At 46.8% G+C, this 15,507-nt stretch overlaps 1 protein-coding gene across 2 annotated transcripts in view; it reads left to right on the top strand.

The window, feature by feature from the left end:
- Window positions 1–823: 823 nt before the first annotated feature.
- Window positions 824–15,507, top strand: part of LOC135514825 (cGMP-inhibited 3',5'-cyclic phosphodiesterase 3A-like) — a 100,412-nt gene continuing 85,728 nt past the window's right edge. For both annotated transcript variants that reach the window (XM_064938458.1, XM_064938457.1), the window contains exon 1: window positions 824–2,281. In XM_064938458.1, coding sequence (XP_064794530.1) covers window positions 1,361–2,281 — 921 coding nt within the window. In that variant the 5' untranslated portion in view covers window positions 824–1,360. The remainder of the gene's footprint in view (window positions 2,282–15,507) is intronic.

Raw genomic sequence — 15,507 nt, 5'->3', positions numbered from 1 at the left:
GGGTCCCAAATGGCACTCATTCCCTATATAAAAGCACAGTTTTTTTACTATATGGGGAATAGGGTGCCATGTATGCCACTTCACAAACCTCAGATCCAGTCTTACATCAATCAAATGTATTTATAAAGCCCTTTTTACATCAGCCAATGTCACAAAGTGCTGTACAGAAACTCAGCCTAAAACCCCAAACAGCAAACAATGCAGATGTAGAAGCATCATGTGAATTGCCCTTCAGTTGCACCTGCCTGGTCTTCTCTTTCATGACAATAGATTTGGCTTACCCTAAAATAATTAACGCTGATAAGATCATAACAAGTGAAAGATAGCCTAATGGTTACCTTCTGAAGTCCATTCCTTTCATGAAATACACTATGAGAGAAGAGGTGTACGTTGAGCTCATCTTTTTAGGATATGGATTGGATGACGTAGCCCATGATGCAAGTGAGTTTAATATGCATTATTCAAGGTACACCTTCCATAGAAAAAAACGTGGGATCTTCTGCCAGCGGTTTCCAACTGCACTGGGAATCTCACGAGCCATTTTCTACTACCATGACATGGTATTTATTTCCAGCAGAGCATACAGAAAAGGTTATCATTTAATTGATGTTCGTGGAAATAGGCCCAATTATTACAATCATTATCATAATTATAATCAATACCACCACGATCATTATTGCTTTGTTTTGTGACGCCTTTCGAGCCACCGGACCAAGCCGGGGATCTATTTCATCTCCGTAAAAAAAAAAAATACGGCAGGAAATCTCTATGTAAACATGGTTTACGTCCGCGCAGCAGTATGCCACGCTTCGGCAAACTCCGCTGCTGTTCCTTCAATAGGAGAGTAGTAGCCTAGCCTATGAAGAGCAGAAGAAACGTGAGGGAGAAATAACACCGAGAGAGAAACAGACGGAGCGACACAAAGGAGAGAGGAGAGTGTTGTGCGAGAGGGCGATATAGAGGGAGATGAGAGGAGATGCAGGCAGTGGCCTAGATGTGCGAATAGCCAAGAGTTGCTCTTTCTGGTTCACTGGATGGAGGCTGCTCCCGCGCAGGGAGGACTATAGAAAATATGGGGATGTTTTACGCGGTTTGTTGAAGTCTACACAGTGAACCGTTACTTTTTTATAGTACGTTTGTTCGTTCATTCGTGTTCTGTATTTTTATGTAGCCTACATTGTGTGTTTTGGGGAGAAATGGGTCAATAATTTGGAAGCGCCCATGCAGTAGCGCACAGTCCCACACACTGCCGCGCGTTATGGCTCTCTCTGTCAAACATGGTATGAAAATGCACTGAGCCTTTTACATTTACACACGGCATATATATAGTTCACGCCGCTTCCTTCGCTCCCCCTATGTGATGGCGATGGAAGTGGAAGCTGACAGCGGCAGAGGTATATCAAGGAGCGCTCATGAGAAATGCCCGCGGGCTGTGGAGCGCAACGGCTATGTGAAAACATGTGTCACCCCTCTGTATCAGGACGCAGGCTGCCAGTCTTGGCTGAGACTCGCAGAAATATGGAGTTCCCGGAGACTGTCGTCCGCAGTGTGTGTGGGCTCTGTATCGGTTATTCTCGCTTTGCTGGTCAGATTGGTTGACTGGGACGTGGAGCAGCAGAGTTGCAGCAGTAACAGCGAGAATAACGGCGAGTCTGGATCTCTAGTTCATTTCGTGGCGAGCTGTGTGGTGGAACTGTTGTTGAACATATGGTACCTGGTGTCCCCTGTCTTCACTCTCGTATGTGCCTTCTTTTGGGTTGGCTTGTACCTGATCCGTTGCGGGGTGCTGATCCGGACCGCCGTGTTTCTGTTGGCAGTGTGTCACTTGGGCGAAGCCGCGGCGCAGTCTCTCCTGCACGGTGCGGAGGACCAGTTGCTGTCGTTTACCGCAACCGTGGTGGTTCTGTCCTGTCTAGCCAGCGGGGCGCTGATGGTGGTCAGGCTCGGACAGGGGGTTTCCGTCATCGTCTTCATCAGCATCATCAGGACTGTGTCTCTCATCTCCCTCAACAAGGTCCGGGCCAGCTGGAGACCCTACCTGGCGTACCTGGTAGGAGTGCTGGGGGTCCTGCTAGCGAGGTATGCTGACCGGCTCCTGACAGGCTCAGGGCCACTCGGTGCGGGTTGTTGCTACGTGACAGCGGGGAAGGAAGATAATATCATTCCCGTGTTTAAAAGGCGACGGAGATCCAGTTCGGTGGTCTCTTCAGAGATGGCGCACAGTCACAGCAACAGCAAGTCCCACCGTCGGACCTCGCTCCCATGCATTCCACGGGAACAGGTAAAAGATGAGCTATCATTTTAATGTTTGGCTTTTTTTTTAGGGAAAGGGAATGGCACAAAAATATGCCCACAATTAACGCATTGTGCCCAAATGTATTATTATTATAATAATTATTTTTATTATTATACGGCCTAAAATTATTACATGAGACGGGTCATTCTTATTACTTTGCGGGGTGCCCCAAAGCTCAGCTTCTTCTCCAACGCATATTCCTATAGGCTACTCTGAATATCGAACACGTGTGTTAACTTGTGCTGATTCTATCATGAGCACTTTATCTAAGCTATTAAAGGGAAATACTCTCCGCATGCACGTTCCAACACATTTTCCTTTTCCCGTTCTATTTTAAAGTTGGCCACTGTTCAAATGCCAAGTATGTGTTTGTGCTTTTGATAAACAACTGTATGCCACTGTCCAGTGGTCCGTATAGTGTATATACTGTCCTACCAGGGTGGGGAACCTGAGACAGAGTCAGGGCTGATAACCAGCCCTCAACCAGATAACCAGCCCTCAAACCCAGCCTTTTGTTTGACCTGGCTAGGTGGCTGTGGGTCGGAGGAAAGGCTTTCACATCAGCTCACACCAATTTTAAAAGGTTATCAGTAGTTAGAGACTGATATCAAACACATTTCCGCATGGTTTACTGTAATTCGTGTGCTTTTATACAGTAGTTACCGGGATTTGCATTCTCCAGACCGGCTTGAATGTGACTTAAATGGATAAGAAATTCATCTTAAATGTGAAGGTACACATTCTAGAGTAGCTTTTTATTGTATTCAAGTGCATTTACTGACCTCGCCTATTGTTTTATTCAGCCTCGCGCTTTGTTTATTTTATGTCTAAGGACACTGTGTATCCGGAGAAGGGTTTCCTGACTTTCAGGACAGATTTTGTTGGACTTTTAAAAATATCTCCCAATGTCTTTTCTCATCATTGAATTGCAATCCAAAGTTAGTACAGCTGCTACGTTTTAAATGCAGATGTACAAGTTGTGTATTCTCCTCAGCGTGAAGGATGTGAATGAACACATCCATATGAAGCTGAGGTACTCTAGTATGTCAACCAGACCTGTGGGTAGTGTTCATTAACGCATCATCTCCACTGTGATTTCTTCAACAAAGTGAATCAACAACGACTGGTCTCTGTCATACAAAACCCTTCGCTCATAAATGTTGGATTTGTTGTCCCTGATCTTCAAGGGTAAACAACAGCTCTACCTCCTCCATACCCTTCTCAGTAGCCACTACTGTGTTGCCTCCCAGGGAAGTTACGCCCTCTAGTGATAGATTAGAATAAAACCAAAAATAAAAAGGTGTCCAAGTTGAGATAATATTTAAGCAGACGTTTTAGTGTTGGCAGAAGGCACGTCACACTATTAAAGATGGGATACTGGACACTCCAAAGGGTTTCAACTTTATTTGTCCCAGAGGGCAATTGGTTTGGCAGCAAAGGAGCATAAAAAAACAAAATTGAACATATAAAATCCACATGGATATCCACCAGGATTGTACTCTGGACTAGCACACTGTCTAAAGTCTCGACTATAATGAGTTATTTTTAAGTAAGAGGCCCTAGCTGGCCCATATCTTCATACGGATGTTTATTGAAACGTGTTTAGGCCATGTGTTTTGGTGTTGACTGTTGAGTGACTTTGGGCACATCCCTTTTGAACTGTACATGGTGTTAGTGATGGGTCATCTGATCAAATCGTGTTCAAAGATGCTGACCAACCTCACTAACAACACACGACGACACGAGGTCTGACAAATTGTCCCCCTTCTCTCAGAGCACTTGGTTACGGGGGCTTTGATTCTCAAGAGGCCTTGCAATTGGTCAGGGTGAGTGCTGTGCGGAGCGGCAGGCCAGGCAGCATGTCCTGTCTTCCACAGGCGTTTCCTTGACGTGAGTTGCGTGAGCCTCTTGAGAGAGAAGGCTAGCTACACCAGGAGAGGCTCGCTGGCTGGATCAGAACAGGTCTGTCTGTTAAACAAGGCCTGGTCGCCGGTCAGCAGAGTATGTGCTGTACAGTATGGGAAATGATCAAATGTCACCTATGATGGTAGGACATTATTCTGTATCCTCCATAGTGAACGGCTTTTTAGTGCAATACAAATGGAATAAGGTATAATTTTTGAAGCAGCCTTTCGTTTTTTCCTAAGGATAAAAAAATCTCGTCATCTGCGTTTGTGTGTGTGTGTGTGTGTGTGTGTGTGTGTTTGTGTGTGCGTGCGTGCTTGTGTGTGTGTGTGTGTGTGTTTTGTGTCTAGCTCTCCTCTGGGTGCAGGTCTCGCCCAACTCAGAGAAGCATAGATTTTCATAAACCTGCCCTCCTGCAGTATTTATGAGCCAGCCTCCTCTGACTGCCTGCCAGAATGTGTTCTTTGCTTTACATTGCAGCATCCAGCAGCCCCAAGAATTCCTCCACTGCTACTTCAAACTCTCCTGTCACCATTGTTTTGCTCTCTGTAGCCATAATGTCAAGTTTACAATGTGTTTATAGATGTGTAAGGTAGGCTTTATGAACATTCAGTTCTTAGTCAATCATTACCATCTGTATAATATAGCATGTATAGTTTGAGGAAAACATTGTAATGTCAGATGAAACCGTTTCAGATAGATTACCGCTTCATAAATAGCTTTTTAATGAATTTCTGGGGGATTTCTTAGGACGTTAGAGCACTTCTAATAACATATCATGATATAAATCTCTTTTTAGACAGTGTGAGTAGCTCTGCGGTAAGCGCTGCAGTGGACTAGCAAGCTGCAAAAATGGTTTGTATTTCAGCAGAGGCTTCTTGAGGGATATGATTCGAGGAAATAGCCTTTTCTAGTGAGTTTGGGGCTGATTCAATCCAAACTTTGGCTCAGTAATAGAGAAGTTGTAAATTGGACATTTAAAAAAGGCATTTTATATGAGATTAGTTTATGCCTTGGTTCTCCTTCTCATTTTCCCTATCCACACACACAAGAGGACTGTATATTCTACAATGCCATACATTATAACAATGCTTCTGCTAAAATAGTTGAATGCTTGAAAAAGAGTTGGGGATCCAACAGTCCAAACAGTTCTGGATTTTGTTCAATTTTCAAACTGTATATTACCTAATTATCAAACGTCTAAATATTTCTATGCCACAGCGAGAGAGAGAGAGGGAATGACAGAGAGAGAGAGAGAGGGACTGACAGAGAGAGGGAGAGAAAGAGAGAGAAGGAGGGTGTGATTCAGTTAAATTTGAAGGAGAAAAGGGTGCAGCAAGAATCTATTTGAGGGAAACCCTATTCTCTCAATGACGCACATTCATTCCCACAGAGGCCCGTCACATTACGCTCTGTGCCATAGATTCCTGAATTTCTGTGCCACTGATACAAGGTTAGTAGGCTGGACTATTCTATCTGCCCTCATAGGTTTAGACTATAGTCCCCAAAAGAGCCTAGATCATGTACAGATGTAGGATCTTAATTTGATCACCCTGTTGCAGGAGAACTGCAATGTAAAGCTTATAGTGTATTTGAGGTTTAAAAAGGCTTCTGAAGTTTGTAATTTCCAATTTCAGACTTGATTTTCCCTTAAGAAAAATGTATCAACCCCTACAAAAATGTAGATGAATTATAATCCACATAATAATTCACATTTCCTGCTGCTGCAGGATTATTTTCATGCTGTAGCAAGATGGGTTAAATTAAGATCCTTCATCTATACAAAAACAGATTAACTTGGAACCGGTTTGTACTTAACACGGTGGCTTGTTGTGTGTGTGTCGCAGCTAGGCCCCTCACTCACAACCAAAATGAGGTTGGCCAAGCTTGTGTGTGTGCTTGTGTGTGTGTTGAGCATATTCCTCTACATGTTGTCATAGTGTACATTCACCTGTTTTCATCTTGTCGGAAGCAGAGAGGGTGTCATTTCCACCTGACGACGAGACATGCGGCATGTTGACTTTATTAGTCTACCTAGCCCTCTCTGTTCAATTGAGCTTGTCTGTGTGTGAATGGACAGAGGGATCTTTTACGCTCGCACACTCACTCACTCACTCACTCACTCACTCACTCACTCACTCACTCACTCACTCACTCACTCACTCACTCACTCACTCACTTACTCACTTACTCACTCACTCACTCACTCACACACACACACACACTCACTCACTCACTCACACTCACTCACTCACTCACTCACTCATACACACATACACACATACACACACACACACACACACACACACACACACACACAAACGCGCACACAAACGCGCACACACACAAGCTCAGCACGGCCAACCTTGTTTTGGTTGTCAGTGAGAGGGGCCTAGCTGCAACTGTGAGAGGGCGTCCGAGGAATGTGTAGCTTCAGCTGGATGATGGGGGCCCGCCGGCTGCCAAACATCATTCATTTAATAAACCCAGCGCTGCACAGCGACCCGAGTCTCAGAGAACAGCACCACCAGAACACGGTCCTGAAGAGGAAGAGAGACAGAGAGGTTGAGGTAGGGAGGTACAGAGACATGCAGGGGAAGAAGAGAGTGGGAGGGAGAATCAACGAGAGAGAGGGGGAGATGCAGAGGCAGAAAAGTGGGAGCGACAAAGGAAGATGTAGATTGATAGACAGAGGCAGGGGTAAAGGGTAGGGGAGGATAGAGAAAGAGAGACGGAGAGCAAGCGAAGAGAGCCGTGCCCTCATGTCACCAGGTGTGCAGCACTTATGAAGAGAAAAAAAAATGAATGGACAGCCTCATTCAGACCAGAGGTAGGTGGAGAAGGAAGGAAGGAGGGAGGAATGGAGGGCAGAGAGCAAGTAAGGAAGAGAAGGATGGGGATGGAGAGTGGTGAAAGACATAAGAGAGATGGAGAGAAATGAAGGAGGGAGAACAGTTTCCTGCCAAGTCTACCAAATATGTCAGTCGGAACAGGACAACAGCCTAGCTGGCCTGTGAAACCTCACCACTGTTATTATAAACACACCACAGCACCGCTCTGCTCACTAAAACACTAACAGACACCACGTTCAAATACTAACACACACTCACTCCAAACACTAAAACATTTCTACAGTTTCTGCCGCGGCTGCCAAGAGAGTGTCTCCTATATAGACAATGGTTCTTTTCCATGTACTTGTTTTTTTCTATCCAGTACCTGAAGGTACATTAGGATTTGAGTTGCTTTCTCTTTCCATTCACTAGTGAAACATAGCAGATGCCTGTATAGTCTCACAGTAGCCTATGAAAAGCCAGTTTTGTGTCTGGAGTTAGAGACCAGAGTAATCCCAAAGAGAAATTCTGCCTCCGGTTGTCACCGTCTGACTTATCCTCCTCATTAGGAGTTCATTATCAGCCTCACGTCAACATCACTCACATGTGAAACAGGAGGGATGGGATGTGTCTGTATGCTTGCCTGGGCAGCCAAGCATATGCTCCATGTATGTTTTCATGCATGATTGTGAAGGCACGTTTATGTGTGTGTCCACTGGTTTGTCCACATACCGGTATGTGTGTGTCCACTGGTTTGTCCACATACCGGTATGTGTGTGTCCACTGGTTTGTCCACATACCGGTATGTGTGTGTCCACTGGTTTGTCCACATACCGGTATGTGTGTATCCACTGGTTTGTCCACATACCGGTATGTGTGTGCCTATGCAAGGTGTGCCCGCATGTGGATGTGTTTGTGTGTGTTTGTGCATCTGTGTGCATTTCTGAGAATTTGCGTGTGTACGTGTGTACCAGCGAGAGAGAGAGAGAGAGAAAGCTTGAGCCCCAACTCTAGCTGACTAGCTGTAGTTGTAGGGCTGCTAAACCCACTGCTGAGAGGCAGCTTGTTATTTTAACCTGGACTGGCCCCTGCCCAGCACCCTTCTCCCCGCTCCCTGCACCCTGCCCTCCCCCTCTCTCCCCTGCAACTCACTCCCTGCTCCCAACTTCCCACTCCCCTGACCCTGCTCCCGGCTAGCCTCTCCTCTCTCCCCTCAACGCGCTCTCCTCTCCCCATATACAGAGTGGCTACCCTGCTGGCCAGCCATGTGAGCCCCTGGCCCCAGACAAGGAGAGTACTGTTACCCACTCAATGGTGTGTTTTAGTTTGAAAATATGCCCAGGCAGATGGGGAGGGGGGGAAGAAAGCCAGCCTTTAACAGAAACCAGGTCTGTACATCTGTCTGTTTGTCCGTCTGAAAACGAGTGAGAGCCAGGGGGAGCAAGGGAGAGGCTAGAGAAAAAAAGGTTGAAGGATTTTGGTGCAGGGTTTGTTTTCTCTGAGTCTATTTTAATTAGAGAGAAGTGGGCTAAATGCTGCCGTGCTACACAGCACAGTACAATGCCATGTTCAGGAGGAGAGGCGTGGAGGAGTCTCAGTCAGCATACAAGGAGGTGTACTGCTGCATGGTCAGATATTTTTGTTGAAAGAAGAGAAGTTTATTAAAATAATTATGCAAAGAGTGTTTCTATCAGTTCATTGGAGAGAACAGACAGCCAATGTGATCAATTGTGTGAATTCGATCAATCAAGTGTCATGAGAAAATAACATTTCTTGAAATGTCTACAATAGCGTCCTGTTGTAAGAAATGGATGGCTCAAGCCCCTGTAGCAGCAGCATCGGAGAACTGTCCTTGAGGAGCCTCCCATATGACCACAGTCCTCATAAATTATGTATGAGTCCTCATAAACCATGGAGGAGTCCTCATAAACCATAGCTCCTGTCCACAGGTCATGTCACTGTGGTTGATTACCATGGCCTAGTTAAGCATGCAGTGTTACTGTGTTCGGTGTGTGTGTGTGTGTGTGTGTGTGGGTGTGTTTGAGAGATGAGTGTTTTTAAATGTTCATACTGTTTAACCAGGTCCTTGTTGTAAAATATAATTATTTCTCATTATTTTGCAATGGCTTACCTGTCCATATAAATGTTTGAAAAATTAACATTACAGATTGTTATTGCACCAAGAGGGTTCCAGGCTAGCCCAATGCTTCTGCGCTGTCATCAGTCTGCTGGGCTGCAGTGTTTGCCCTCCCTGCCCCCTGCCTCCCTCCCTGCCTCCTCCAAGGCTCCACAGTGCCTGGTGCTGTGGTTGTCTATCAGATAATTGCCAGCATAATTGCATCACATGCAGCTGGTAGTGTTTTTCACTTCTATTACTCTCCTTGCTTGTGTAATGCTGCTTTTACGCACAACACAATGGAGACGTGCGCAATGCAGTGAATTGCACGAAGCCGTCTGTTCCTGGAGCCAAAGAGAGCCTGCTTCTGGGTTACACTAGGTAGGACCAGATCTTTATCCTGAGAAATGGGTCTGGGATTAGATAGGGACAGTACGCTACTTGCCTGTTTCTGCTTAAGCCAAGAAGTTGTTGTCTCGGTTTTGGCAAGGCAACAATGTACTAGTGTTGGATGCAGATGTCTTGGAACTATTAATGAGTCATAAGTTAGCTCAGCTTAGTATATGGATGAAGAGATATTGCACATGTTAAAAACATTGAATAGTATATAGGTCAACTTTGTGATGGAAAGGATGCTGTTTTGGACCTGGATATCTTTAAGGTCATGGGTTCTAACTATTTATGTAGAAGCAAAAGGGTTTACAGTGCATTCAAAAAATATTCAGATCCCCTTGACTTTTTCCACATTTTGCTACATTACAACCTTATTCTAAAATTGATTAGTTCCTTTCCCTCATCAATCTATACACAATACCCCATACTGACAAAGCAAAAACAGGTTTGAAGAAATTGCTGCTAATATATAAAAAAACAAGAAGCTGAAATATCACATTTACATAAGCGTTCAGACCCTTTACTCAGTACTTTGTTGAAGCACCTTTGGCAGCGATTACAGCCTTGAGTCTTCTTGGGTATGACGCAACAAGCTTGATACACCTTTTTTTCGGGGGGGGGGGGGGTTTGTCCCATTCTTCTCTGCAGATCCTCTCAAGCTTTGAAAGGTGGGATGGGGAGTGTCACTGCACAGCTATTTTCAGGTCTCTCCAGAGATGTTAAATCGGGTTCAAGTCTGGGCTCTGGCTGGGGCACTAAAGGACATTCAGAGACTTGTCCCAAAGCCACTCCTGCGTTGTCTCGGCTGTGTGCTTATGTTCGTTGTTCTGTTGGAAGGTGAACCTTCATCCAAGTCTGGGGTCCTACTCTGCTCTGGAGCAGGTTTTCATCAAGGATCTCTTTGTACTTTGCTCCGTTCATCTTTCCCTCAATCCTGACTAGTCTCCCAGTTGCTGGCACTGAAAAACATCCCCACAGCGTGATGCTGCCACCACCATGCTTCACCGTAGGGATGGTGCCAGATTTCCTCCAGATGTGACGCTTGGCATTCAGACCAAAGTGTTCAATCTTGGTTTCATCAAACCAGAGAATCTTGTTTCGCATGTCTGAGAGTTTTTAGGTGCCTTTTAGCAAATTCCAAGTGGGCTGTCATGTGCCTTTTACTGAGGAGTGGCTTCTGTCTGGCCACTCTTCCATAAAGGCCTGATTGGTGGAGTGCTACAGAGATGGTTGTCCTTCTGGAAGATTCTCTTATCTCCACAGAGTAACTCTGGAGCTCTGTCAGAGTGACCATTGGGTTCCTGGTCACCTCCCTGACCAAGGCCCTTCTCAGATTACTCAGTTTGGCCAGGTGGCCAGCTCTAGGAAGAGTCCTAGTGGTTCCAAACTTCTTCCATTTAAGAATGATGGAGGCCACTGTGTTCTTGGGGACCTTCAATGCTGCAGAACGTTTTTGGTACCCTTCCCCAGATCTGTGCCTAGACACAATCCTGTCTCTGAGCTAAACGGACATTTCTTTCGACCTTATGGCTTAGTTTTTATTCTGACATGCTCTGTCAACTATAGAAACAGGTGTGTGCCTTTCCAAATCATATCCAATCAATATAATTTTCCACAAGTGGACTCCAATGAAGATGTAGAAACATCTCAAGGATGATCATTAAATATATATTTTTTAATCCACTTTAAAATAAGGCTGTAACATAATAAAATGTTGAAAAGGGGAAGGGGTCTGAATACTTTCCGAATGCACTGTACAGTGCCTTCAGAATAGAGGTCAGATTAATCAGCATGGCCGATAATTTAGGGCCGGTTTAAAGTTTTCATAAAAATCGGTAATCTGCATTTTTGGACACCGATTATGGCCGATTACATTGCAATCCACGAGGAGACTGCGTGGCAGGCTGACCACCTGTTACACGAGTGCAGCAAGGAGCCAAGGTAAGTTTCTAGCTAGCATTAAACAATTAATCTTCACATAATCACTAGTTAACTACAGATGGTTGATGATATTACTAGTTTAACTAGCTTGTCCTACATTGCATATAATCAAGTCGGTGCCTGTTAATTTAGCATCAAATCACAGCCTATTTCGCCAAACGGGTGATGATTTTATAAAAGCGCATTCGTGAAAAAAGCACTATTGTTACACCAATGTACCTAACCATAAACATCAATGCCTTTCTTAAAATCAATACACAAGTATATTATTTTTAAACCTGCGTTTTTAGTTAAAATAATTTCATTTTAGCAGGCAATATTAAGCAGGTGTCACACCCTGACCATAGTGATAGTGACTTGGGTGGGCCATCTAGGTGAGTTTGTATGTCTATGGTGGCCTGATATGGTTCCCAATCAGAGGCAGCTGTTTATCGTTGTCTCTGATTGGGGATCATATTTAGGTAGCCATTTCCACATGGTTATTTGTGGGATCTTGTCTACATTTAGTTGCATAACATTTAGAGTGCATAACAGTAGCTTCATATTTCGTTTGGTTGTTTGTTGTTTTGTTCAGTGAGTTTCGGTTTATTAAAATTATGTGGAACTCTACGCACGCTGCGCCTTGGTCTACTCATTTCAATGATCGTGACAGAAGATCCCACCAGCAATGGACCAAGCAGCTTGGTCAGGAGGACTGGACCTGGGAGGAAATCCTGGAGGGAGCAGGACCCTGGACAAGGGCCGGGGAGTATCGCCGTCTGAAGGAGGAGATAGAGGCAGCGAAAGCGGAATGGCGACGATACAAGGAATTAGCTCAACGAAGTAAACACGAGAGGCAGCCCCCCAAAAATTGTGGGTGGGGGGGGGGGGCACACGGGGAGATTGGCGGAGTCAGGGTTCAGACCTGAGCCAAGTCCCTGTGCTTACTGTTGGGAGCGTGTGACCGGACAGGCACCGTGTTATGCGGTGATGTGCACGGTGTCTCCAGTGTGCATTCACAACCCGGTGTGCTCTGTTCCAGCTTCCCGCAGTTGCCGTGCAATAGTGGGCATTCAGCCGTGACGGATTATGCCGGCTCAGCGCTCCTGGTCTCCAGTACGTCTCCTCAATCCAGGATATCCTGTGCCGATTCTATGCACTGTGTCGCCAGTGTGCCTTCACAGCCTAGTGTATCCTGTGCCAGCTTCCCGCACTTACCGGGCTGGAGTGAGCATCCAGTCAAGAAGGGTTGTGCCAGCTCTGTGCTCTAGACCGCCAGTACATCTCCACAGTCCAGTGTGTCCTGTGCCTTCTCCCCGCACTCTCCCTGAGGTGCGTGTCATCAGCCCGGTGCCACCTGTACCGGTCCCACGCATCAGGCCTCCAGTGCACCTCCATTGTCCAGTATGTCCTGTGTCTCCTCCCCGCACTGAGGTGCGTGTCACCAGCCCGGTACATTACATTACATTTACATTTAAGTCATTTAGCAGACGCTCTTATCCAGAGCGACTTACAAATTGGTGAATTCACCTTCTGACATCAGTGGAACAGCCACTTTACAATAGTGCATCTAAATCATTTAAGGGGGGGTGAGAAGGATTGCTTTATCCTATCCTAGGTATTCCTTGAAGAGGTGGGGTTTCAGGTGTCTCCGGAAGGTGGTGATTGACTCCGCTGTCCTGGCGTCGTGAGGGAGTTTGTTCCACCATTGGGGGGCCAGAGCAGCAAACAGTTTTGACTGGGCTGAGCGGAACTGACTTCAAGGGAGGCTGGAAGCCAGTGGATGAGAGTGCCCTTGTTTGGGTGTAGGGCCTGATCAATCCTGGAGGTACGGGAGATCCGACAAGCACCTGGATTAGGACCTGCGCCTTCCCAGTGGAGAGGCGGAGGAGCGGGGTGACGTCTTGGGATGTTGAACTAGACGGGCTTATTAGTTGTATTAATGGCAATAAGCCCAGCCAACAGCGAGTTAGTAATCCAGACGGGAGATATTGGATTAGGACCTGCGCCGCTATTGTTATTATTATGTTGTAGAGCATGAACCTACAGGAACGGGCCACCGCCTTGATGTTAGTTGAGAACGACAGGGTGTTGTCCAGGATCACGCCAAGGTTCTTAGCGCTCTGGGAGGAGGAAACAATGGAGTTGTCAACCGTGATGGCGAGATCATGGAACGGGCAGTCCTTCCCAGCGGGAGGAAGAGCAGCATGGCCGTCTTGCCGAGTAAAAGTAGTTCAAAAGCGTCTGAAATGGTGGTGATCCGTCATCCACACTGATATGTCTGCCAGACATGCAGAGATGCGATTCGCCACCTGGTCATCAGAAGGGGGAAAGGAGAAGATTAATTGTGTGTCGTCTGCATAGCAATGGGAGAGACCATGTGAGGTTATGACAGAGCCAAGTGACTTGGTGTATAGCGAGAATAGGAGAGGGCCTAGAACAGAGCCCTGGGGGACACCAGTGGTGAGAGCGCGTGGCGAGGAGACAGATTCTCGCCACGCCACCTGGTAGGAGCGACCTGTCAGGTAGGACGCAATCCAAGCGTGGGCCGCACCGGAGATGCCCAACTCGGAGAGGGTGGAGAGGAGGATCTGATGGTTCACAGTGTCGAAGGCAGCCGATAGGTCTAGAAGGATGAGAGCAGAGGAGAGAGAGTTAGCTTTAGCAGTGCGGAACGCCTCCGTGATACAGAGAAGAGCAGTCTCAGTTGAATGACTAGTCTTGAAACCTGACTGATTTGGATCAAGAAGGTCATTCTGAGAGAGATAGCGGGAGAGCTGGCCAAGGACGGCACGTTCAAGAGTTTTGGAGAGAAAAGAAAGAAGGGATACTGGTCTGTAGTTGTTGACATCGGAGGGATCGAGTGTAGGTTTTTTCAGAAGGGGTGCAACTCTCGCTCTCTTGAAGACGGAAGGGACGTAGCCAGCGGTCAGGGATGAGTTGATGAGCGAGGTGAGGTAAGGGAGAAGGTCTCCGGAAATGGTCTGGAGAAGAGAGGAGGGGATAGGGTCAAGCGGGCAGGTTGTTGGGCGGCCGGCCGTCACAAGAAGCGAGATTTCATCTGGAGAGAGAGGGAGAAAGAGGTCAGAGCACAGGGTAGGGCAGTGTGAGCAGAACCAGCGGTGTCGTTTGACTTAGCAAACGAGGATCGGATGTCGTCGACCTTCTTTTCAAAATGGTTGACGAAGTCATCTGCAGAGAGGGAGGAGGGGGAGGGGGAGGAGGATTCAGAAGGGAGGAGAAGGTGGCAAAGAGCTTCCTAGGGTTAGAGGCAGATGCTTGGAATTTAGAGTGGAAGAAAGTGGCTTTAGCAGCAGAGACAGAGGAGGAAAATGTAGAGAGGAGGGAGTGAAAGGATGCCAGGTCTGCAGGGAGGCGAGTTTTCCTCCATTTCCGCTCGGCTGCCCGGAGCACTGTTCTGTGAGCTCGCAATGAGTCGTCGAGCCACGGAGCGGGAGGGGAGGACCGAGCCGGCCTGGAGGATAGGGGACATAGAGAGTCAAAGGATGCAGAAAGGGAAGAGAGGAGGGTTGAGGAGGCAGAATCAGGAGATAGGTTGGAGAAGGTATGAGCAGAGGGAAGAGATGATAGGATGGAAGAGGAGAGAGTAGCGGGGAGAGAGAGCGAAGGTTGGGACGGCGCGATACCATCCGAGTAGGGGCAGTGTGGGAAGTGTTGGATGAGAGCGAGAGGGAAAAGGATACAAGGTAGTGGTCGGAGACTTGGAGGGGAGTTGCAATGAGGTTAGTGGAAGAACAGCATCTAGTAAAGATGAGGTCGAGCGTATTGCCTGCCTTGTGAGTAGGGGGGAAGGTGAGAGGGTGAGGTCAAAAGAGGAGAGGAGTGGAAAGAAGGAGGCAGAGAGGAATGAGTCAAAGGTAGACGTGGGGAGGTTAAAGTCGCCCAGGACTGTGAGAGGTGAGCCGTCCTCAGGAAAGGAGCTTATCAAGGCATCAAGCTCATTGATGAACTCTCCGAGGGAACCTGGAGGGCGATAAATGATAAGGATGTTAACTTCTTGAAACTCCCCATCCCGGATCCGGGAT

This window comes from Oncorhynchus masou, chromosome 26 (genome assembly GCF_036934945.1).
Source record: "Oncorhynchus masou masou isolate Uvic2021 chromosome 26, UVic_Omas_1.1, whole genome shotgun sequence".
Lineage (NCBI taxonomy): Eukaryota > Metazoa > Chordata > Actinopteri > Salmoniformes > Salmonidae > Oncorhynchus > Oncorhynchus masou.
Note: the sequence above shows the minus strand (reverse complement) of the source record. Positions and strands in the feature narration are given on the sequence as shown.